Source organism: Strongylocentrotus purpuratus, unplaced genomic scaffold, assembly GCF_000002235.5.
Source record: "Strongylocentrotus purpuratus isolate Spur 01 unplaced genomic scaffold, Spur_5.0 spur5_scaffold_8, whole genome shotgun sequence".
Taxonomy (NCBI): Eukaryota; Metazoa; Echinodermata; class Echinoidea; order Camarodonta; family Strongylocentrotidae; genus Strongylocentrotus; species Strongylocentrotus purpuratus.
In genome coordinates, this window is record NW_022145614.1 from 16024911 (window position 1) to 16049500 (window position 24590).

General features: G+C 38.0%; 1 protein-coding gene across 2 annotated transcripts; it reads left to right on the forward strand.

Annotated features, from left to right (window-relative positions):
- Window positions 1-7884: 7884 nt before the first annotated feature.
- LOC105437207 (arrestin domain-containing protein 3) lies at window positions 7885-24349 on the forward strand. 2 transcript variants are annotated; one of them, XM_030975845.1, is made up of 7 exons: window positions 7885-8026; window positions 8518-8652; window positions 13725-13957; window positions 19093-19275; window positions 20146-20346; window positions 21939-22217; window positions 22697-24349. In XM_030975845.1, the coding sequence occupies exons 1-7, from the start codon at window positions 7906-7908 to the stop codon at window positions 22757-22759; spliced, it is 1215 nt and encodes a 404-aa protein (XP_030831705.1). In that variant the 5' UTR covers window positions 7885-7905; the 3' UTR covers window positions 22760-24349. The 2 variants fall into 2 exon arrangements, with proteins under 2 accessions (XP_030831705.1, XP_030831706.1); XM_030975846.1 differs by having other exon boundaries at window positions 22703-24349.
- The last annotated feature ends 241 nt before the right edge of the window (window positions 24350-24590 follow it).

Below are 24590 nucleotides of genomic sequence, written 5' to 3' on the forward strand. Positions count from 1 at the left end.
GTCTTATGGTCATGGGGAAACGATTGGGAAAATTCAAAAATGGTTGGGAGAATTTACTGTAAGAGGGTGTTGCACAGTGACACCTTCAAAGAAAACCATAAATATCTTGGACGTGGTTTGAAAAAATTTTCAGGATTTTGTGCATGTTAGAGGGTTAGTACAGTAGAAGGAATATAATGAGAAACATTTCATCAACCTTCAACAATGTTTGTCACTATAATAGCCCTTGTGATATTTCAGGATTAGCCAATGTTACTTAAGAAGCCGTCCATCCAATTATTCACCAATTTTGGTTGATATGACACGAAGAGCTTTCAGATTTTGTACATGTACATTACAAATCTCAGTATGTCATGTTGAGATATACGTGTGATTGAAAATTTGTAAAATTAGAAAGCTTTTGCCAGTTTTGTGAGTAGTTCGAATTTTTCAAATGTTCGATTTTTTTTCTTTTAATTCTGCAAAGTTTCTTGCTGAAAAAGATGGTCGTTATTGGCATTTTGTGAAAGATGTTGGTTTCCATCATTATCATTGATGTAAAACAGTAGAATTGTGTTGGACATTTTAGGTTTACGAACCCTCAGATTTGATGTATACACTATACACTTTATAAAAAAGCTATTGTTATAAATAATACCTTGATATAGTCATTGGTGAGTTCAATGCATCTGATTGGTATATTCGATGTGCTACATTCATGTATTTAAATAGTATAGTATTCTTACACCTATTTTATCTCTAGGTCTCTACTTGATAGTTGTAAGGAAGTGGCTATCATTTTGTTTAGTGAATTAATATAAGTTGTTGCCGTCTTGTTTTAAAGATGAAGTTGAGTGCTGGTCATGCGATTGCATTGTTAAAGAAACGGTGTGGAATAGACCAGAAAAGGTTGATCACCTAGCATATAAGAATTTGTGTGTGTTGCAAGGTTCTGGAATCATCAAAATGATAACAAATTTAGCTAACTCTTGGTAAAGTTACAAACACTGTACACAGAAAGATGTATATGGGACTACACGAACACGTGGCGTAAAAATCCTACCCTGGATTTTTACGATGTTACATGACATATTTAGAATATGAAGGCATTTGAAGAGCCATGCTTTTCAGGGAACATGTCTTATCTGATGTTCTTCCACACTTGCATAATAAGAATGATAACGCTCACAAATTATTTTTCATCTCTTCCCAGAACTCAACCTTCTCTTTTAAGTTTGGAAAAGGTGTATCCATGAAGGATTATATCATAATTAGTATGTATATGCAGGATGTAGTTTTATATTGTATAAAATATATCGATATTCAGTTTTAAGGAGATTGTATTTTTTTTTTTTTTTTTTTTTTTTATTGGGGGGGGGGGGGGGGGGGGGGGGGCATGATATTAATGTAAGTGTTAAATATGCTGATTATATTGAAAAAGAGTATGTACTGTATGTACCTTGAAATGCAATCAGCATTAGTCTGTGTGTTATGTACTTGTACTTGTTTCGATATGTAGGGATTCATATGATTTAATTTCCATTTTTTCTTCAGAATTATAAGAAGTGATTTAGCAATGCAAATAAGCGATGTGATACTTAAAGCCCCTCTGCACTAGTTTGGCATGGAGGGATTAGACCTCCCTGTAAGGTCATTGGCAGGTGGTTATCTCATCAAATAAGCTCTCAATTAAACTAAGAAAAAGGGCCGCATCATGGGGGATCAACGGGTACCGCTTAGGCAGTGTTGGCTGTATAGAGGGCGCAAGTAGCTATAGGTAGTGCAGTGGGCTTTAAAGTTAATACGAAGGTGTGGTATGGGGTCATGAATTTGGTTCAAATGAACATATTGGAAGCGGCTTATGCGATTTAACAATATTCAATGATCGTTGTCGCGGTTGACTGAAATCGAGTCAAAAGTGATAAAATTGTAAATAATAATCAAACTCTTTATGTTGTATAGCTTTCTCTCAAAACTGATATTACTTAAACTGTTTCTTGACTGCAATCGACCGATTTGCTATTCCCGTTTAGAAATTATACATCATAACTGCATATTCTGAGATTGTCATGGTCGCAACTAGCATGGAACGGTCTTAGGGGCTATTTGAAATATTTAAAATTAACCAGGAGCAACGGTAAATTTTTGATTATACAATTTCTCGAAAGCAGTCTTTTAGGGGCTAAATTTTCTAGTGCTTATAGTACATCCATAGGGACATCCAAATAGGCCTATATCAAAATTTTAAAGAATTCTTATCCATCCAATTTTCAAAATTTTCCAAAACTTTGCATTACCTTTAAAGGGACCAATCATCGATAACAGGAATTGTAATCATTTTAAAAATAATGCTAATAATCAGTATATTGCTAGTATGTATAAAGTGATCAATTAATAATCAACAGTACACCCCAAAAACTAACAACTACAAAATACCCAGCTATATGCAGGTAAAAGGTTAAAGAGCATGAAGGAAGTGACGGAGAACTTTACATTCTGCATGCGGGGATTGCATTTAGGTGTGTGTTCAGCAATCTTCTCATAATGTGCTTTCCCCTTTAATGAGAGTATTGAAAATTTGAATATCTTGTTAAATAAGTAGTGATTGATGCTGGTATGAATTATAATAGTTTGCTTGCTTAGAATAACAAAAAGTGATTGGTTTTAATATTTGTATATGCTGATGATTGGTCTCCGTAAAAGTAAAATGATAATGGTCTGCTCACGTGATTTATTTGTGGATTTTCCATTCCTGTCTTCCAAAGAAGTTGCCATCAAAAATTTGTGACACACTTGGATGTTACAAAATGAAAGAAGCTGAAGAGTGTCGTGCATTTGTTTTTGTTTAAGAAAAAAACATATTGTTAAGCAATGTGTAATCAAATAAGTTACCATATCTAACATTATTTGGAGGGTGGGCAGAAAAGAATACCTGCGAACCCAACGTTCGGATGACGCTAATAATGTCAAAAGCGTATAAGTACTGTATTGATCAATACTGAATTGTATTTGTCTTTACACGTTGAAGTATTTTTCTTTCATGACTATTGCCGAAGGACTTTAGTGTCTTTTTTTTAGTCAGGGAAAATTTTCTTCAATCAGTAAAAATCAGTAATCCGGGAATTTCATCTCAATCTCAAGTGGAAGTAGTGCAATAGTGTCAAAATTACTGTACTGTAAATTGTGCCGTTGTGCTTTTAGCTATACTGTTGAAAAGGTTTCAAACTGGGAATAAATCGAAATAATGTTTGATTGGAAATGGTAAGGGCCTACTTGGAAGAAAACGGATGATTTTATTCTCATGAAGTGCAGGGAACCGTATTGATCAATATTTCCATTTGTTAACTTTCAATTAGAGTAGCAATGGCTGAAATTAGTAGATGTTATGAATAGAAACGGCTGCATTTTGCTTGAAAATGTATTGTACATGTACATTATTTATGTATCAGTATATTGCGTAAATTAGTAAAGAATTTGTTATCTTTGCAAAATGTCGAGAAACGATGGATTTGTTTTGTATTTATTGTTTTTGGATACAATGTTAATGTGACTTCAATGACTTCAATGACTTCAAAAGAACAGCTATTATTTTGCAGCAATTTTATGTACTTTATTTGGTTGATTGGGCCTTTATAAATAAAGCGATTCTTCTGTACTAGTACTGATCAGATATTAATATGATTTGTTATGATAACGAAATAAAGATTAATTCAAGCGGAGGAGAATGTCGTCATTAATTTGTTTTCTTGTTCATCTTGGATACGTGTGCCTGTATGTGTGGTCGATGGAATTCATTCTGTAAAGGGGGTTGCCCTCCTTTTAATCGTAAGTGGCGCTATGGCAATCTCTTCCATGTACAGAGTTTGATCAACTTGGTTGGAGCAGGGAGATGTTATCTCCATGGCTTGAGCAGGGAGTCTCGATCACCTCCATGGCAGAGGCGGTGGAGCGACTTCCAAAGTGGGGACCAACAAAAAAGGCCACTTTCTGGAAAAAGGGCACTTTGAAAAGGAAATCTCAAAGCGAAATATATATTTTTTTTAGACAATGGTATATACCTCATATTGTGATTACATTATCAGGGATGATTTTCGCGATATTTGTTTCTCTGTATGCATCATATAAAAAAATTGCTTAAGCATCATACTTTGCAGTCGGTGTGATGGTCTAAAAATTCATTTGCGAGCGAGCAAAGCGAGCTAGGATAAATTTTAAGATTTGTGAGGTCGCAGTGCGAAATGTTACATCTTGTAAAGAGGAAAAACCCAATCCTGGTGGGCTATGAGCAGTTGAGCACATTCTCATAACGGAAGACTGAAAAGACCTTTGATAAGTTACATAATTATAACATCTTTATATAGAGCGGGCGTAGCGAGCGAGGTTTGGGGGAAATTGCTCTTAGTCGCTTGAATTTAGGGGCACGTTTAATGATGAGAGGAAAAGGGGACACTTATCGAAAAGAAAAGGAGCACGTGTCAAAGTACAAAGGCTAATTACCAGAGGTGAAAATGGGGGGCTTCGTACACCTAAAAGAAAGGCATGCACCAGGGATGAAGAGGAAATGGGCAATTGCCGACGGAAAAGAGGCACGCATCAGATTTTGATGGGCATTTATAAAAAGTGAAAACGGGTATTTATGAAAAAGGGGAAAGGGGTTCATATCATTGTTGAAAAGGTAATTATCAGAGGTGAAAAGGGGCACTTATCGCATCTGAAAAAGGGCACTGACCATACATGAAAAGAGGCACTTATTAAAATGACAAAGGGGTACTAATTATAAAGGGAAATGTGCATTTGTTGAAAGAAAAGGGGAACCGATCAGATTTTTTTAGGGGCATTTACCGGAGTGAAAGGGGGCTTTATGAGAAGGGGGAAGTGACTCTTATTAAAAAAGAAAAAAGAGGCACACGTTAATATAAACGGGGCGCATTTCAAAGATGAAAAGGGGTAATTATGGGAAGGGGAAGGGGCACTTATACGAAGGAAAAAGAGCATTTATTAGGAAGGAAAAGGGGGACGTGTCAAAATAAAAGGGGCATTTATAAGAGATGAAAAGAGCACTTATCAGGAGGGGAAGGGGCACTTGTCAGAGTAAAACGAGTATCTCTCAGAATTGAATGGAGTCATTTTAATAATAATAATAATAATATTTAGTTTTTATATATCGCTTATCACAAATTTCTCTAAGCGCTTTACAATATACTATTACCCAATTGAAAGGGGCACTTATGAGAATGAAAAGGAACTATTTTCATAGATGAAAGAACAGGGGCATTTATGAGAAGGAAAACAACATGGGGTATATACTATTGTATTGCGATCAGGCGCGTACGCAGGGGGGGGGGGGGAGGGGGAGTATGTATACCAGTGGCTGGTTTGCAATAAACTGTCTTTGAATATTTCTAAGACTAAATTTGTTTTTTTTTCAAAAATGCTAGGAACCTAAATCCTGTATATAACAATGTTTCTATTTGTATCAACAATAGATTAATTGAACAGTGTAGAGTTTTTAATTACCTTGGAGCAGGCGCGTACGCAGGGGGGGGGGGGGTGTTAGGGGTTAAACCCCTTTCGTTTTTTTAATGTGTGTTTTTTGAGCAACCCCCCCCCCTTCATGCCAATGGCTGACCAAAAAAAGTGGCCTTAACCCCCCCCCCCCCCCCTATGGAGCAAAATGTCAAATTTTAAAATTTCGAGACCCAATCTGCTGCACGCTGGGCTTAAAAGGGATGGAGGGGGGGGGGGGCTCGAGGATCCCGATTCCCGCCGTTTCGCGGGCCCTGACATGTAGGCATCTCAAGAAGCATTTTCTTGAATGGCTGTAAATTTAGGAATTTGTCATTTTCCCACAAACGCATACAAAAAAAAATTACTTAAAAGTGAGGAAAAATTTCGGAAAATTATGTCATTTCAGCATTATTTGTAAACCATCGTTATGGAATTATAAATAAACCATGTTTGAATTTTATTTCCCCAAAGCCCCCCCCCCCCCCTCGATCTACACCTTGTTGGCGGGAAAATTGCAACTGATATCCCTTACCTTTCTTCATTCTCTTTTTTTCCCTTTCCCTTTCTTTCCTCTTTCCCATTCCCTTCCCTTCTCTCTTTGTTAGGTTTGCTGGGAGGGGGGGGGGGGGGGTCATTTTGGCCCCCAACCCGCTCCACAGATTGTTGGCGGGATTAACCGCAACTGATCTCCCCTTCCTTCTTTTCTCCCTTTTCTTTTCTTCTTCCTCTTTTTTTCCTTCCCTTTATCTCCTCTTTTCCTTTTTTCTTTCCCTTTCCTTCCTTCTCTTTTATTTGTTGATGGGGGGGGGGGGGGGGAGGCAAGTCCTTTTGCCCCCCCCCCCCCCGATCTCCTTCTTCCTTCATTTCTTTTCTTCTTCCTCTTCTTTTTTTCCTCTTTCTCTCCTCTTTCCCTTTCCCTTCCTTTCTTTCTCTCTCTCTCCCTTTTTTTTTTGCGGGGGGGGGGGGGGGGCAAGGTCCGGTCGCCCCCCTGGATCCGCGCCTGACCCCAAGCCCCCCCCCCCCCATTCTCCCACCAGAGAAAAACAAAACCTTGTTGAACCTCACTTTCCCTTCATTAACTATTACCTTTCCGATTGCAGCTATATCAAAATAGACTTTGTCGTTTGCTATCGCCCTTTACCTTCTGAGCAGCTTTGGATAAAGACTAGCAAATACCGTCAAAACAGGAATGAAATAACTTTGTAGTTCATCATAACTGCTTAAGGGCATATTTGTTTTCTAAAAAAATATTCCATACTTTCCGAACGGAACTTTGTTCTTCATGATTGTTTGATTAAATGATTCCAGTGCTATATAATCCACGGAGGAGTTGACTTAATCAAGGGCACATTATTAAAAAAAGATATATATTCCCTACTTTCCGAACGGAGCGTTGTTCATGACGTCATGACAACATAAAAACTATGAAAAATATCGTTTGATTAAATAGTTGTAGCGCTATATCCACTGAGGTGGCTGACTTGAAGATAGGCCTATAAGCAAACATTTATTTGGGATAGCAGAAGTTGAAAGGGATTTTTAGTAATTTGTTACATTAATTTATTATTATTATCATGATTGTCATTTTTTTTTTTGAGGGGGTGGGGGGGAAGGGTTATCTCATACACAAGTGATATCCACCGTGTCCAATCTGAAATTGACCCTACTGGCGTATTGCAGCTGTACTCAAATGGACCCTAATGGCGCATATCACCTTTTCTGAAATGACCTTAATGGCGTTGTTATCGCACCTGAAAGGGTACCCCTTATTGGGTTTTTGTGCGACCACTGCTTGAAAAACACCCTTTTTAAGGAAACGTCGACGACGCCGTATAGCTGAAAAATACACCCTTTTGACGCCTTTTCTGAAAGTGGGTGCATAAGAGTGCGGGAGGGGAGGGGGGGGGGCTTATCAGGCAATTTTGAACCATGGTGACAAATCCCTCTCCCCCCCCCCCCCCCACTCTCATGCCTCAAGATTCACTACAAAAAATAATCCGAATCCAACTTGCTAATCCAATAATATATATATATATATATATATATATATATATATATATATATATATATTTTTTTTTTTTTTTTTGGGGGGGGGGGGTGGGGGGGGGGGGGGGCTAATATCCATTAGTCAAAATTGCAACAGCTTCCGCGCATCGCGAGGGAGGGGGGATACCCCCACTCGCACCTGACTCCCCTCCGCGCTTCATGCCTCGCTGAGGCTTGTGGTAGAGCCAACCCTAATCCTAAAAAATCTTCATAAGCCTTTGCTGATTATACAAATATAATTGGCCCTAATGTTTAAAAAGAATGGTGTCCTCGCCTGACATAATAAATAACAAGTTTATTGCACTTTTTATGTCACATATAAGAGCTAGATGAGTTTGTGTTGTTGATGTGATCACTCGAAATTCACTCGACATGGGGAAGTTACAGGTATTTGAAGTTCTCCTGGCTGGCAACCAAGAAGTCTATAAGCCAGGAGATGTTGTACAAGGAGAAGCAAGGATAGTTGTATCAGAAGATAAGGGAGATATTCGTGGTGAGTAAATTAAAGACTGATGTGTGGACTTGGAATATGTTTAATATGATAATCAATGAATCAATTTGTGATATTTGTTCATATTTCATGAAAGTTTTCGTCTTGGTAACAATAATAGTAAATAATTCTTCTGAAGATTCTTAGTCAATATAAACTTCAAATTTCTGATTGCATTCAGAGGATTTCATTGGGGGTAGGGGGGCTGCTAATGGGCCACCGGTCCTGCCTATAAATAATGTCCCACACTCAATTGTTTATCATATCGAATTGCGTAATGCAGGCGAGACCGACAGGAGCGTTTCCCTTGTTAAAGGTTTCTACTGGTTTGACCATAGTAGGTCCAACAAACAATGTTTGAAGGAACCTGAGGAGTACATTTGCGTGCTTGTTCGATTTTGTTGCTGTTTCCTTTTTGATAATAAACTAACACGTACAAGCATAAAATCTACTATAGATCTCTTTTACATTTTTTTCTTCTTCCTACACTGTAGGCATTCAAATAAAATGCGTTGGTAAATCCTACACACATTGGACAGAGTCCGAGGTGAGTGGAGACAGCCAGAGTAGTGTGGACTACACCACCAATTACGAATACTTCAAACAGGAGATCACTCTGCAAGGTGCAGGTGAGTGGTGGGCTATTATAAAGGCTTGTAGGAGTGTGCTGTCATGAGGAACTTGACACCTTTGGGTATTTATCAAATAATAAGTGTTTTAATCACCAGGATAATCAGGATTAGCCTTCAGTTTATAACCAACAAGCTTTATGTACATGTAATGCTTTGCACTTTCTCATACACTGCAAAAACGGTGCCAGGTAAAAATGTCAGAGGAAAAAATGTCAGAGGAAAAAATGTCAGAGGTAAAAATGTCAGAGGAAAAAATGTCAGAGGTAAAAATGTCAGAGGTAAAAATGTCAGAGGTAAAAATGTCAGAGGAAAAAATGTCAGAGGTAAAAATGTCAGAGGAAAAAATGTCAGAGGAAAAAATGTCAGAGGTAAAAATGTCAGAGGTAAAAATGTCAGAGGTAAAAATGTCAGAGGAAAAAATGTCAGAGGTAAAAATGTCAGAGGTACAAGCAAAACAAATGAGTGCCGTCATAATATCTCAGCACTTTATCACTCAGAATGTCAAGACGTACAGCTACTGCATGGGCTAGTCTATTATATTCCTTTCTAAATGGATGTGTTGTATATCGTACATGTCCTGAAGATAATATAATGTGGAAAATAGATTTTGAAATTTCTTTTTTTTTGGGAAGCAATCAGAGAAGGTTAATCATCTAGCATAAACATGTAAGTATTGGTGTGTAGTGCAAGGTTTTGGAGTCATCAAAATGATAAATAATTTGGCCCAGTCTTGGTAAAGTAACAAGCACTGTAAACAGAAAGATATTGATATGGGACTACACAAACATATGGCATACAAATCGGGCAGGCATACAAAGATGTTACTTGTTATATCTGGGATATGAAGTCATTTGAAATAGATTTTCAGGGAATAACTTTTTTCTTTGATGTTCTATTACACTTGCATTGAACGCTCACAAATAATTTTTTTTTACCTTTCCCCAGAACTCAACCTTCTCTTTAATTGATGTAACATGGGCGGCTTTCTGCTTTGTATCGGAGTAACAAAGCTGCTTATTGATTTTCTCCCAGACTATTTTATACCGCAATAGTAATCGACAATATTTTATTGCAACGCGCGCACTTCGGGAATGTGATGGTGCGGTTAGCATTGATAACATGGCTTTCTGCTTGTTTCAGAGTATCAAAATACCAAGCCCTCAAGAAAGTGGAATTGTCGGAAATATGCATTTATTGGAAATTACATATAATAGTAGACATTGCCACGCAGTTAAAATGTCCAACAATCTTCAAATACGAAGGAGAAGTAGGAGGGGGAAGGTTCATAGATATCTGATCCTATTTTGGGGGCTGTACTGACTTTTCTTTTTATTTAATGATTACACCATGGAGCGACAACTCAGCCTATAAAACATGGCCAAACTTCTCGATTTTAGAAATCTTTTTCCCCAGAAGTTTGCTCAGTGTACCAGTACCATTTGCTTATACAAAAACATAATATACTGGTATATAAATATTGAATAAGGCAGACTAATGGGACGTGGATGGTGTACTCCGAGTTTCAAGCCTTGCAAGCGGTCATCAGACAACTGATAGCATTCTTCAAAGTACATGATTCCTCTACAACCAGGGCTCAAATTAATTTTTTGGGGCTCAAATTAATTTTTTGTCCACGGGGGCTCTTCCCCCCAAAAAAGAGCCCCCGTGAGCCTTCTCACGGGGGCTCTTTTAGTACTGACGGGGGCTCTCTGTTATACAAATATCCATTGAATTGGTACCTATGATACTCCTCAATTATTTGCTATTTCATCATTATCATTTCAATCAGCATTTTCCCTCTTACAAATTTACAAGCTACATAGCTGTTACTGGCCTGTGTATATAATATATACGCATACAACACTGATCTTTATGATGTCTTTAACGTGACATATCTTCTTCTCCCCTTGCAAACGAGAAAGAAAACAAGGTCATTAAAAGGGATTAAGCGACAAATAATGATTGTGATTCAAATTGATGCGAATATTTGGTTGAATAAGCACTGCTATTCACCCGAATCTTCTTTGTAAAAACAACTTTTACAATTCTCAGCCATGCTTACTGAGTTGAGACGTTCCATTCAATGTAAAATACTCATTACAGAATACACTTCTCCTAATCTGAAAGTGATCTTACAACACAGTGGCAGATTTGCATGGCTGAGATTTGTAAAAGTCGTTTTTACAAAGAAGATTCTGGTGAAAAGCATTGCTTATTCAAAAAAATCCTTGCATCAATTTGAATCACAATGATTATTTGTCGCATGATCCTTTTATTAAATAACCTTGTTTTTTTTTTTTTTTAATGATTACACCATGGAGCGACAACTCAGCCTATAAAACATGGCCAAACTTATCGATTTTAGAAATCTTTTTCCCTAGAAGTTTGCTTAGTGTACCAGTACCATTTGCTTATACAAAAACATAATATACCGGTATATAAATATTTAATAAGGCAGACTAATGGGACATGGATGGTGTACTCCGAGTTTCACGCCTTGCAAGCGGTCATCAGACAACTGATAGCATTCTTCAAAGTACATGATTCCTCTACAAGTTACAACCTTGGTATACGCTCAAAATAAGACTTAACTAATACAATACAATAAGACAGCGGTGAAATAACGACTGCAGAATATCCCTCGCTGTTCTTTTTCGATAAGCCTGATATATAGCCCGGGTGTAAACATAACAATCTTGTCACATGCTTTTGTTTTTATTTTAAACTCTGACATTTTTACCTCTGACATTTTTTCCTCTGACATTTTTACCTCTGACATTTTAAACTCTGACATTTTTACCTCTGACATTTTTACCTCTGACATTTTTACCTCTGACATTTTTTCCTCTGACATTTTTACCTCTGACATTTTTACCTCTGACATTTTACCTCTGACATTTTTACCTCTGACATTTTTTCCTCTGACATTTTTACCTCTGACATTTTTTCCTCTGACATTTTTACCTCTGACATTTTAAACTCTGACATTTTTACCTCTGACATTTTTACCTCTGACATTTTTACCTCTGACATTTTTTCCTCTGACATTTTTTCCTCTGACATTTTTACCTCTGACATTTTTACCTCTGACATTTTTACCTCTGACATTTTTACCTCTGACATTTTTACCTCTGACATTTTTTCCTCTGACATTTTTACCTCTGACATTTTTTCCTCTGACATTTTTACCTCTGACATTTTAAACTCTGACATTTTTACCTCTGACATTTTTACCTCTGACATTTTTACCTCTGACATTTTTTCCTCTGACATTTTTACCTCTGACATTTTTTCCTCTGACATTTTTACCTCTGACATTTTAAACTCTGACATTTTTACCTCTGACATTTTTACCTCTGACATTTTTACCTCTGACATTTTTTCCTCTGACATTTTTTCCTCTGACATTTTTACCTCTGACATTTTTACCTCTGACATTTTTACCTCTGACATTTTTTCCACTGACATTTTTACACCGAGCCGCAAAAACCAGGGTTCTAAATTTCTAACACCAGTATGGTATTGAATTTTTTTGACACCATTGGTGTTATTTTTCACACCGGTCAGATTTAAGCATGCATTAATGCAAAAACCAGGGTGTTAAATTTCTAACACCAGTATGGTATTGAATTTTTTTGACACCATTGGTGTTATTTTTTACACCGGTCAGATTTAAGCATGCATTAATGCAAAAACCAGGGTGTTAAATTTCTAACACCAGTATGGTATTGAATTTTTTTGACACCATTGGTGTTATTTTTAACACCGGTCAGATTTAAGCATGCATTAATAATTACTTGGTCTTAAGTAACATGGTGTTGTTTTATGCTCGGTGATGAAAGTATCATCACGTGATTTCGTTTAAGGTGGTTGATTGGTCGTAAAAGTTTTCACAAAGTGTACGACGCTTAATGATTACTTTACACGTGTTCACAGAAGAATACATTTATCATGATTTGTTAAGCAAATTATGACAATGCACATAAATTTTATGATTTGTATTTTCCTTTGGCAATTATTGACCAATAGATTATTTGTCCGATCTTGTATAATTACATGAACGTTTTAGCAATAGATATATTGATTATAAGACTACTAACCAAGAAACAACATGCATAATTATTATATATTCGTGTACCAGCCTGTATCATTTAAATGTTAATCTTGAAATTATTTCAAATGATATATGTGATGGAGTTAATGCAATGGAGATTAGAATATACCTATTGGTGGACAGTTGCCAACATCGATTATGAATTATCAGTTTACCATTGGTTCTTCTACCCTGGTCGATAATGGTCGATGATAGGAAATATGGAATGTGGGACCATTGGATCAACAAGAATATAAACACCAAAAGTGGAAGTGAATTTGTTATGATTCCAGATATTGTTGTTAATCTACACCAGTAGGAGTTGTCAAATATTACCACCAAGAGTGAAATTGAATTTGTTATGATTCCAGATATTGGTGTTAATCTACACCAGTATGTTGTCAAATATTAACACCAAAAATGGAATTGAAATTATCTAATTCCAGAAAATGGTGTTAAGTAACACCAGAGGAGTTGTCCGATATAGATACCAAGAAAGTGTTAAATTAAACACCCTTGGTGTTAATTTTAACACTCTGGTTTTTGCAGTGTAGTAAAGCCATTATCCCGACATGGCAACAATGTCCTTTGGCAACGCATTAATCTACATTTGCCACTCAATACCCAAGAGAGAAATGGGGACCAGGTAGTATGACAAAAGCGTTGTGTTAGTAATTGCCTATGCCCTTACGGTGACCATATGGTAGGAATATTCCCCAGGGAGTGGAGATGGTGCACATTGTGCGTGAATGAATCCGATGACCGGGGTAATAATAGCTGTAAAGCGCTTAGAGACGGTATTCCCTATTAAGTGCTTTATAAATCAAGATAATCATATTACCTTACTCCCCCCCCCCCCCCCCCCCCCCCCCCACGTGCAAGAATCCTTCAAGACTCTTCTTCAAGAAACTAGGGATATTTATATTTTGGTCCCGCTTTTGAGAATTGATATTCAGGATTTGTTTTTGTTCTCCAGGAGCGGATAGCACTACTGCAGACCGAATCAAACTGACTGCCGGGGAGCATCGCTTTCCCTTCCAGTTCCAGATCCCAAATATTTCTCTGCCTCCGCCGTTTGAAGCTTCTAACGGGTATGTAAGGTACTACGTCAAGATAAACATTGATCGACCGTGGAAATTTGACCATCACACTCAGAAGCTATTCAGCATCGGCACTGTAAAGGATCTGAACTACGAGTTAAACGTATTGGTAAGCTTTTGGTCCTCCTTGTTTTCTTGATGAGAAACAGCAAGGGGTAATTAGATGTTAGATGTTGAAATCTCTCTAAAAAAAAGAATTTTCTAATAATAATGTATATATACACCACCACCCCGAGGACAATTATCCCCTGGAAAACTACCCCCTAGAACAATTACACCCAAGGATAATCCCCCCCCCCCCGATTAAAAAAGCCTGCTTTTATAAAACCCAACTTATTATCAGGTTGGACTTCCCCTTGAATTAACACAATTTGTTGTGGTGGATGGTACCAATTCTCAACTTGCTCCTATTAAATATGGTATACCTTAGGGTTCTGTTCTTGGTCCCCTGTTGTTTCTGATCTATATAAATGATATAATACACTCATCAACATTATTCTCATACTCACTTTTTGCTGATGATACCAGCTTGCTGTTGGCTGATAAGAAGGCTTAAGATTTATTACTAATTGCGAATCAAGACATTCAGAAACTTTACTTTTCTTAATGTTGCAGGCCATGATGTTGCGCTTTAATAGTGAAAATGTCCAGTTCTTAGGGATAACCATGGATGAGCATTTATCTTGGAGAAATCATAGAGATGTTGTATGCACAAAGTTGTCCAGAAGAGTAGGTGTAATTTTTAGATTAAAATTTATTTTACCTGAAAGAGTGCTGATAACATTATATAATAGTATTATTCTAACTTATTTGACATATTGTAATGTTGCTAGGGGAAACACTTTTAAGTCATATCTTGACAAGTTGAGAGTATGGCAGAAGAAGGCAATACGGCTTATTACTAATTCTTATGATAGACATCCAAGTTCTCCATTGTTCCTTCGACTAAGAATGTTACCACTAAGTGGACTTGTGTGTTCAATTGCATATTGTTTATGTTTAATCTTAAGTCTATGCCTCATGAATGTACGTTAAAAGATTTATTCCGTTAGAACTCGCAAATTCATAATTATAATACACGTCAAAGGTATCTTATTCATCAGCCTTTTGCAAGAACAAATGTCACTCTGACGTCTTTCCATATCTCTTGCATTAAAGAATGGAACAGTCTGCCTGATGATAAACAAAATTATAGTACAACTCTTTCTAGGTTTAGAAGGTTATCTAAAACGTACCTAAATGAAAGAGTGACATAGTTTTTATTTGCATCGTAGTAATTTCTTATTCTGAAATGCTTTTTGACCACTAAGGACCTACTCAGCAGTGTGTTTGCTGTGTGGACAGTCTACCGAGAACTGTCCAAAACCCCAGTTGGGAAAAGTGGTGGACCGGACGGAATCTCACCACGTTTGATTCGGGAATTCGCAGTGGAACTCAGCTCACCTCTCTGCGACATCTTTAATGCGTCGTTTCAACAAAGCAGGGTTCCAAGTCATTGGAAGAGGTCCATCATTGTTCCTGTTCCCAAAGAAACTCCTGCGACGTTACAGAAGTTGCGCCCTATCGCCCTGACTGACTTATTCGCGAAGCTGTTGGAACTGTTTGCATCTAAAATGATCTTGAATGACATATCTCACGAAATCGATCCTCAGCAGTTCGGCAATCGTCCTGGTTGGTCAACGAGCCATTACCTTTTAAGCCTGCTGGAATACCTCCATTCGAATGCTGACAAACCTGGATCAATTACGAGTGTGGTGCTTACGGATTTTTCCAAAGCCTTCGACTTAGTAAACCATAACGTCGCAATTACAAAAATCTACACAATGGGTGCACGGCCATCTTTACTTCCTTGGTTATGCAGCTTCCTTGGTGAGCGAACTCAGCAAGTGCGGTATAAAGACCAACTTTCAACAACACTCGCTACTTCAGTCGGCGTTCCTCAAGGGACGCGACTTGGACCTCTGGTTTTCTTAGCCACTGTCAACGATGCCCTCCATTCATCTGACTGCTCTAGGTGGAAGTATGTAGATGACCTAACTGTTGCAGAAACACGCCGATCAAATTCACCAAGTTGTCTTAATGCTACATTGTCTGTATTTGAAGAATGGTGTAAGGACTCGAATATGCGTCTAAACCCATCCAAATGCCAACTCATGAGGGTATCATCTGCTCGTCGACAGCTCCCACCAGCGGAAGTTATGATCGGCGAAAATCAAATCCCGGACAAGCAACACGTGAAATTGCTTGGCGTCGTCCTTAGCAGTGATCTTCAGTGGTTGGAACACGTCAACTGCATCACATCAAAAGCAGCCAAGAAACTCTATCTGCTACGGATGCTCAAACGTTTCTCTATGCCACTTCATGATTTGATCACAGTTTTTACGTCCTACATAAGACCGGTGCTAGAATACTGTTGTGTAGTATGGCATTCCTCACTAACTCTAAACCAGGAAGCTCAAATAGAGTCAATCCAGAAGCGTGCCCTGCGGACAATATTAGGACTAAGATATGAATCCTACCGTCAGCCTCTCACAGTGTGTATGTCCTCTCTGAGAGACAGAAGAGAAGAGCTCTGTCTAAACTTTGCTAGGTCCCTCTACTGTAACTTTCGTGAGTGGTTACCTGTAAGCCAGTGTTCTCGAAGACAATTGAGACACAGTAATAGGCTACGCGAAATCAAGTGTAGGACAGAACGCTACAGAAAAAGTGCTTTACCCTATCTAGTAAGGCTTTTGAACCAGCCATGATGTGGCATCCGGTTTGTTTAACTTTTTTGATAGCATAATACTGCCAAACTTTGTGAATTATATGTATTTTTGTCATTATAACTTCAATTTCTGTATCAAGATACAAATAAGGTCATCTTTAGTAACCTCATTTCTTTCCCATGTTTTTTTTTCTTTATATGAATTATTGCCAGTTATCTAAAGCCTCTTTTAAATCACAATTTGTTCATTAAGATTCATTTTCAAATTGCAATCTTTGCCTGAACCCATCTACAATTCGCCGAATTTAAATGCATTATATTTCAGATTCAATTAAATATCTTGGATTGAACAATTATATTATTGCTAAATGTAGAAACATAATGTAAATATTTTCAATACGCTTTACCTCAATTTATCAGTTAATTATCTTTACTCTTCGTATTGTATACTGTCGATTTCATAATTACATGTATTATTTTAAATTGCCTCTGGTTGCTCGTTGTTTTATCTTAACGCTATTAGATTACGCAGGTCTGCAATTACTCCTTTTGAATCTTGCTTCTCTGCTATATCCGCCTGTATTTAGTTGTTATGTGTAAATATTTTCTTAAACAGGTTGTTATTATACTTTTTAAAATGTTTTTACTACCATCTGCGTTAAAAAAGAAAACATTCTCATTTATACATTTTACAACTTACCAAATAATTTTTAGGTAAGCCATAATAATAATAATGGAGGGTTCTTGTATAGCGCTCATGTCAGTCAGATTTTTGCTCTTCTTATTAGTACTATTCGTAATGTCAATGTTGCAATGCATACTTTTATTTTTTTTATCGTCAATTTGTATGTAATTTTTAATTGTTGGCAAGTTCCCCTTCCCTCCTCCCCCTTCTTTACCTCTTGCCGCTCTCTCTCTCTCTCTCTCTCTCTCTTAGTTCTTCCTCTTTCTCTTTCTCTCTCCTTCACCTATTTCTCTCCTTCCTCGCTCTCTCTTTTTCTCTCTTTCTCCATCTTTCTATCTTTCCTGCTCCTTCTCTTTCTTCACTTTAATATCTCTCGGTCTCTTATCCTTTCTTTCTATTTTTCTTACTTTCCTCCCCTCTCTCCTCCTCCCCCTCTCTCTCTCTCTCTCTCTCTCTCCCTTTCCCTTTTTAACCTCTTTCCTTTATGTGACGTAATACGTGTACTTATAATTATGTAAATTATACTGTTTTAAATTTTGTTAAATGCAATGTATATCCATATGCAATTCAGTATATATAACTGTGATACATGTTTCAATAAATACCATACCATACCATTAAGTATGGGCGCGCGTGTGCGTGTGTTTGTGTGTTTGGTGGTGTGTTTGGTGTGTGTGTGTGTGTGTGTGTGAGGGAGAGAGAGAGAGGGTATTTGTATGTTCTATATTCTGTAGCTTAGTATTTTCATCCATTGTATAATCATACGTAACATTCTTATTACTGTTAATGTATGTATTCTGTTGACTATAGGATGTGATCAAGTTAGAATATGTTGATTGATGTACTATTGCCAGTTTCTTTTTTATGAGACAGATTATATCATGCTTTGTGTGGTTTTGAATAAAATGAACTGAACTGAGAGGTAATTTCCGGGGGGGGGGGGGATATTGTCCACGGGGGTGGTTGTCCTAGGTTGTCCTCGGGGAGGGGGGGGGGGGGTAACTATGTGGTCATTTTCTCTCTCTCTCTCTCTCTCCCTCTCTTCCCTAATCTTCCCCCAGAAGAAATGTGGTCAGTCAGAAAGGGAAGTAGTCTCAACTTTCTTTTCTTTGAAGTGCTGTTTTGCATTTTAACTCTCAATGTTGACTCTTTGTCTGCCATGTCACAAAGAGAAATATGAAGTTTTGAATAATGGAATAAACAACAAAATTAGCTTCAGGGAAAATGTTCACTGAACTTAAATATGCATCATACATTTTTTTTTTTTTTTTTTTTTTTTGGGGGGGGGGGGTGACATTTCTTTGTTTGAAACTTTGAACAAAATAAAAATAAATGTCTCTTCCTTTATACTCACTAATCACCATTTCACTTGAAAAAAAAATTTCTCCAGTAATTCATACACATTTTTGTTTCTAGAAATATGTGTAGATAATACTGCAGAAGAGATTCATCGACAAGAGGGGCTATTTAAAAGTCTTTGGCTTAATGCTTCTGCTGTACCATATGAGTTATTGACAAGGGAGTTAGATGTACATTGAATCTAAATGATGAATACATTTGTTGTACTATGTAGGATCCTGCCAGTCACAAAAAGAATTGAGAAGACAGTGTGTTGCATTTCCTGTGCGTCATGATCCATTGTTCTGAATCTGAAGGGTAGCTCATAGACAATTAAAGAGAGGCTGTAAGAATTTTGATTCATAGGTTCCTCCAAAAGTTATATAGTATCATCAAGTTGAGAAGACCGTGCTGTCTTTGCTCTGCATCAGGACCCATTGTTCTGAAGGGAATGGTGGACAAGAGTACATGTGAATACATGTATCTTCGTTTTAATGTTTTGCTTTATACTTAGGTTCCTGCTAGTCAGCAAGTTGAGAAGACAGTATGCTGTCTTTGCTGCGCTTCAGGACCCATTGTTCTGAAAGGAATGATTGACAAGAGGGGGTATGTACCAGGAGAGTATATCTTTGTTTCATTGGATCTTCACAACAACAGTTCTAGGAGGATCAATTACATCACTCCAAAACTGCAACAGGCAAGTTAAAGTACAAGATGTTTATAAAGATAGAAAATATTATGCACATAATATACAGGAGCAACTGAAAAACTTTATGGAAGAATGTGGCAGAATATGTAAGCCTTTGTGATACGCATTCTGCAAAGCTGTCACAGTACAATATAGTGTCAGAAATTATTGCAGGCTTACATGAATTTAAAGAGCCTTTCATTGACCCAGAATTCATCGATTTCATGAGTGCAAGAAAATTGAGTAGGTACATGTATGTAATCCAATCCAATTTGCTGGGGATTGCAGACATAGTCTATTGTTCTTTCTATTGGGAAGTGCCATATGCTCGAACTTCTGAAAAAGTGACCGGATCTCATCCTCAAGTTGACATGGTAGATGTACCTGGTACATTTTCATGATTGAAAACCAATATCATTGCTTCATGGTAAGGTGTGTATGTACTGGACTCAAAGACTTTCAGTTGTTACTGTTCATCAGTAGGCTTTAGGAATAACTATCTACACAATCTGTACCTTTGGAAATACATGCATCTGGATAGGTAAGAGGGTATTTTGACGCTTTCAACAGTACTGAGGGTGGATAATTGTAATATAAAATACACTCAGTACTACTAGAAAAAGGGACCCAAGGGTTCGGCATACATATCCGGCACACTGTCTGATTTACGCCTTCAACACTAGATAATAACAAACAATCAATAAATCAAGGTTAGATTTCACTTATTTGTTAATTCACAGCGTACATGAGTTAATGTTCATTCAAATTTCATTATGTATTATTCATTTGAACAATTTGTTTTCCCTTTACATCTTCTCCAACCTCTGAATGTAAGTCATGTAGCATATGACTAAGTCTTTCCATCTGCATCTCTTGCAGAGAGGACATTTCACGGCCAAACGTGAAGGCACCGGTGAAATTAGCAACGTAAAGACGGTCAAGACAATGGCTGAACTGAAGCTAGCTGGCTGCGAAGCCATGGGTTCAGTGAACTACGACAGGGTGAAGATGTTGATCCCTCCTATCCCATCCTGTGATTTCGAAAACTGCCCAAACATTACATTAGAGTATTTTGTTGAGGTAAGAATGTGAAGAGGGTGGTAGTCCTTTGAATGTCATTCTGTGTCACTTGAACTTGAAATACATGTAGAAGGTGAACTTAGTGTTTACATTAATTTTACGTTGTCGTTCGCTAGGTGTGCGTCATCATTCGTTACTCGTTCGTCGAGCGCGCTGGACCAACGCTATGCATTCGAAGTCATTCGCTGTGTGCGTCGGGATTTTTTGAGCATGCTAAAAAAATGTGCGCAGAGCTGGACGCATGAATGTAAACGCCAAAAGGACACCAGATCAACGCCGGACATAATCAGAGCACACGCTGTGTATTCGTTGTGAGTTCGGCGGCCGACGGCTAGCGAACGCCTAGTGCACACCTAGAGCTTACCGTTTCAAATTTGCACGTTTCAAATGCGTTTCAAACGCACGGCCAGCGAGCGTGCAGCGAATATGAGCGTGCTGAACGCATGCTAAACGTGTCTCTAGCGCACAAAACGTTCTTCCTGCGTGTCCCTAGCGTATACATGGCGTGTACGTAGCACATTGGGGTTCGGGGACGTCTAGTTCATTCTTTTGGGTGACATCGTGAAGAACTCATTTGCACACTCGTCGTTGCACTATTTTGATATGACGACAAATGCAAGCAAGACGAGCCGCCGTTTTTTATAGGCACAGTCACGTGACCGCTGCCGTTCACGCGATGGCTCTGCGTTGAGTACGCGGTGCATGCGTGGACCATTCGTCCCTCGCGCTAGCAACACGCTGTGCATTCGTGGGATTTGTTAATATGTGCCCTCTATATACGGTCTGTATGCGCTCTGTACGCGCCCTGTATACGCGCAGTGCGCTAGCAACACGCTATGCACTCGGTGTCAGCTCGCTAGCTTGTCCCAAATCCTGACAGAAGTTGGGCGCACAACGATGCAGTGCATGACCTTATTTTTCCGATTTTCAATGCGTGGGCCATGCGTCGTCTTTGTTTGACCGGGCCTCCCACTCAGTGTTATTTAGGGTACGCATATGCATGTTCCCTCCTTTTGAAAACACACCCCCCCCCCCCCCCCCCCCCCCTCCCCTAGGTCCGGTGTGTAAAGTCAATACTGGACAGATTTTTGTGTACTACGAGCCGGACTTTGGTGCGTGAAAAGTACCCCTTTACCGGAACATGCATGGTATCCTTCCGTTTACGGAGTGGGGGCCCGGGAGGTCGTTCCAGTGACAGATGATTGATTGCTATTATATCAACTAAAAGACTCCTCTGTAGTCATTATAATACCCCAAATCAATCAGATATATATTGAGACTAAACTGACGAAAGAGAGTGAAAAAAGAAGAAGAAGAAATTATACTTACCAGTCAGGAACAAATAAATTTCAAACTACATGCTCTGTCAGGGTAGATGACTGTCTTATATTGTCAATATAATATTGACATATGATGTACGTATACATGGGTGTGTCACATAAGGGAAGTATGAAGGTGCATTGCAGATTTGTCCATAGTGTTAATACAGGCATGGCATTTGGACATGATCCCATGCATCTGAGGTCACCCAATCAATAAAGAAAAGAGACATCAATGCATATTTTACTCATTATTATATTTTCCAAAATCAGATTGTGGGAGATGTTTTTGGAACACCTATGGATGCTGAAGTGAAGCTTCCAGTCGTGATTGGCACAATTCCAGCCTTCCAGCACACCCTAAAGGATCCTTCTCAAAACCCTGATGCGGTGCAACCCATACCAGGCCAGCCTGAGGCACCACCAGGAGGGCAGCCAGGATTCCCTCCAGAGGGGCAACAGGAATATCCTCCACAGGGGCAACAAGGCTACCCCCACCAAGGGATGGGTCATCTGGATACCCCCTACCAGGAGGAGTATCTGGTGATGAGGGTAAGAATGGGTATAAAGATGCTTCTCTTCAAATTCTAATAAATTATGATACATAATGTTACATTCGAGATACATTACAATTCATTTGTGACGCATCATGTTTTATTCCGGTAAAGAATATTCGGAAAGCAACTTTTAAATTTTAAACGATTAGGTATAGTCAGATCAGTTGATTTCATGATAATTTGAAATAATTTTGGAGTCATTGTGTCAGAAGTATGGACAATTTTCAGTTAAATTCAAATATAAGTTGAACCAAGTCCAATTGCAATTTCTGTGTATACATGAAAGTGATTATCCTGCTTCTAGATTAAAGTTTTATGCGGAATTTACTTGAAAGGTTCAAGACTTTTTGACAATTAAATTTCAACGATCGAATGTAATGCTCGCTCAATTTAGTCCATGAAAGACTTCGGTTTTCAAAGGATAAATGACAGCAATTTGTGTAATCTTTCGTCCAACTATGCTTCATTGCATAGCTGCAGGTTTGTTTCCACCTCCAAAGTATACAGCTGCTGTTGGAGGGCCTCAGAAGATTTTAGGCAAATTTGGTACTTTTGGCAAAATCTTCTATGCACCGCAGTACCCTTACTACGATCCAGACACGCTGTATGCCTCCATAGGTATTCCATTGGGAGCGACCCAATCAGCAGATGGAGGGCAACCACCCCCAACAGTTGTGCAGCCAATGAGCATTCAGCAACCACCCAAGCAGACCTAATCAGCCAATCAGAATTCAGCAACCACCCCAACAGACCTAATCAGCCAATCAGCATTCAGCAACCACCCCACCATACCTAATCAGCCAATCAGCATTCAGCAACCACCCCAGCAGACCTAATCAGCCAATCAGAATTCAGCAACCACCCCAGCAGATCTAATCAGCCAATCACCATTCAGCAACCACCCAACCAGACATAATGATATTAAACAGCTTGTGTGCATTTAGCAACTATCCTACAAGTCTTTAGTAGACACTGGGCATTTAGTAACGGCCGTATAGTACTAATCAACTCTTGAGCGTTCAGAGACCACCCTTCCATACTAAACAAGGTATTTGGTCATTCAGCATCAAACCTACAAGTATTTAATAGGTAAAGAGCATATGTAACAGTCCTACAATGCCATTCAGCCGATGAGAATTCAGCAATCCACCCTGAAATTCGTACCAACCATCGGAAATTATGCAACAGCCCTACAAGTCTGTAGTCCCTGAGCATTTAGCAATTATTGTCCTACAACTCCTGCCCACGCAATAAGCGTTCGGAAAAGAACAGAAAAATAAAGCTGAAGTTTTAGGATAAGTTGTATAATACATTTACATGTTTTCTTGTAGTAAGAATTGTTATGCTGAACTACAGTTTTAAAAGAAAGATTTTGTTGTTGTCAGCTAGGTATAGTGACCATACACTCATTTAGTTTAATTCCGTCAAATGATGACAATGTGAGCTTTAAACGATATAATAGCTTTTATAATATATTAGGGTTAACCAATGATACCTAAGAAGCCATCCATTCAATTATTCACCAATTTTGATTGATATGACACGAAGAGCTTTCAGATTTTGTACATGTACATTAGGAATTTGTAAAATTAGAAAGCTTTTGCCTGCTTTATGAGTGGTTCCAATTTCAAATGTTCGATTTTTGTTTCTTTTAATTCTGCAAAGTTTCTTACTGAAAAAGATGGTCATTATTGGCATTTTTTGAAAATTGTTGGTTTCCATTATTATTACTGATGTAAAACAGTAGAAATGTGTTTGACACCTTAGGTTAGGAACCCTCGGATATTGATGTATAATACTTTATAGAAAAAAGCTATTGTTATAAAACCTTGTTATAACCATTGGTGAGTTCAATTCATCTGATTGGTATATTCTCTGTGCTACATTCATGTATTTAAATAGTATAATTAGCTTACACCTATTTTATTTCTAGGTCTCTATTTGGAAGTTGTAAGAAAGTGGCTATCATTTATTTAGTGCATTAATATAAGTTTTTGCCGTCTTGTTTTAAGTTTGGAAAAGGTATATCCATAAAGGAAAATATCATAATTAGTATATAATTTATATGCAGGATGTAGTTTTATATTGTATAAAATATATCGATATTAAAATTTTAAGGAGATTGGATTTTTGGGGGACATAATATTAATGTATGTGTATTATGCTTTTCATTCTTTTGAATGATTATATTGATAAGAGTATGTACTGATACCTTGCAATGCAATCAGCATTAGTCTGTGTGTTATGTACATGTACTTGGTTCGATTATGTATAGTGACTCATATGATTTAATTTCCATGTTCTCTTCAGAATTATAAGAAGTGATTTAGCAATGTAAATAAGCGATGTGATACTTAAGCCCCTCTGC

Excerpts from the sequence above, each read along its gene's own strand:
- LOC105437207 (XM_030975845.1), top strand. The coding sequence starts at position 7,906 with ATGGGGAAGTTACAGGTATTTGAAGTTCTCCTGGCTGGCAACCAAGAA. Across the intron at positions 8,653-13,724 it reads GATCACTCTGCAAGGTGCAG|GAGCGGATAGCACTACTGCA; the intron begins GTGAGTGGTGGG and ends TTTGTTCTCCAG. Across the intron at positions 20,347-21,938 it reads CATTAGAGTATTTTGTTGAG|ATTGTGGGAGATGTTTTTGG; the intron begins GTAAGAATGTGA and ends TTCCAAAATCAG.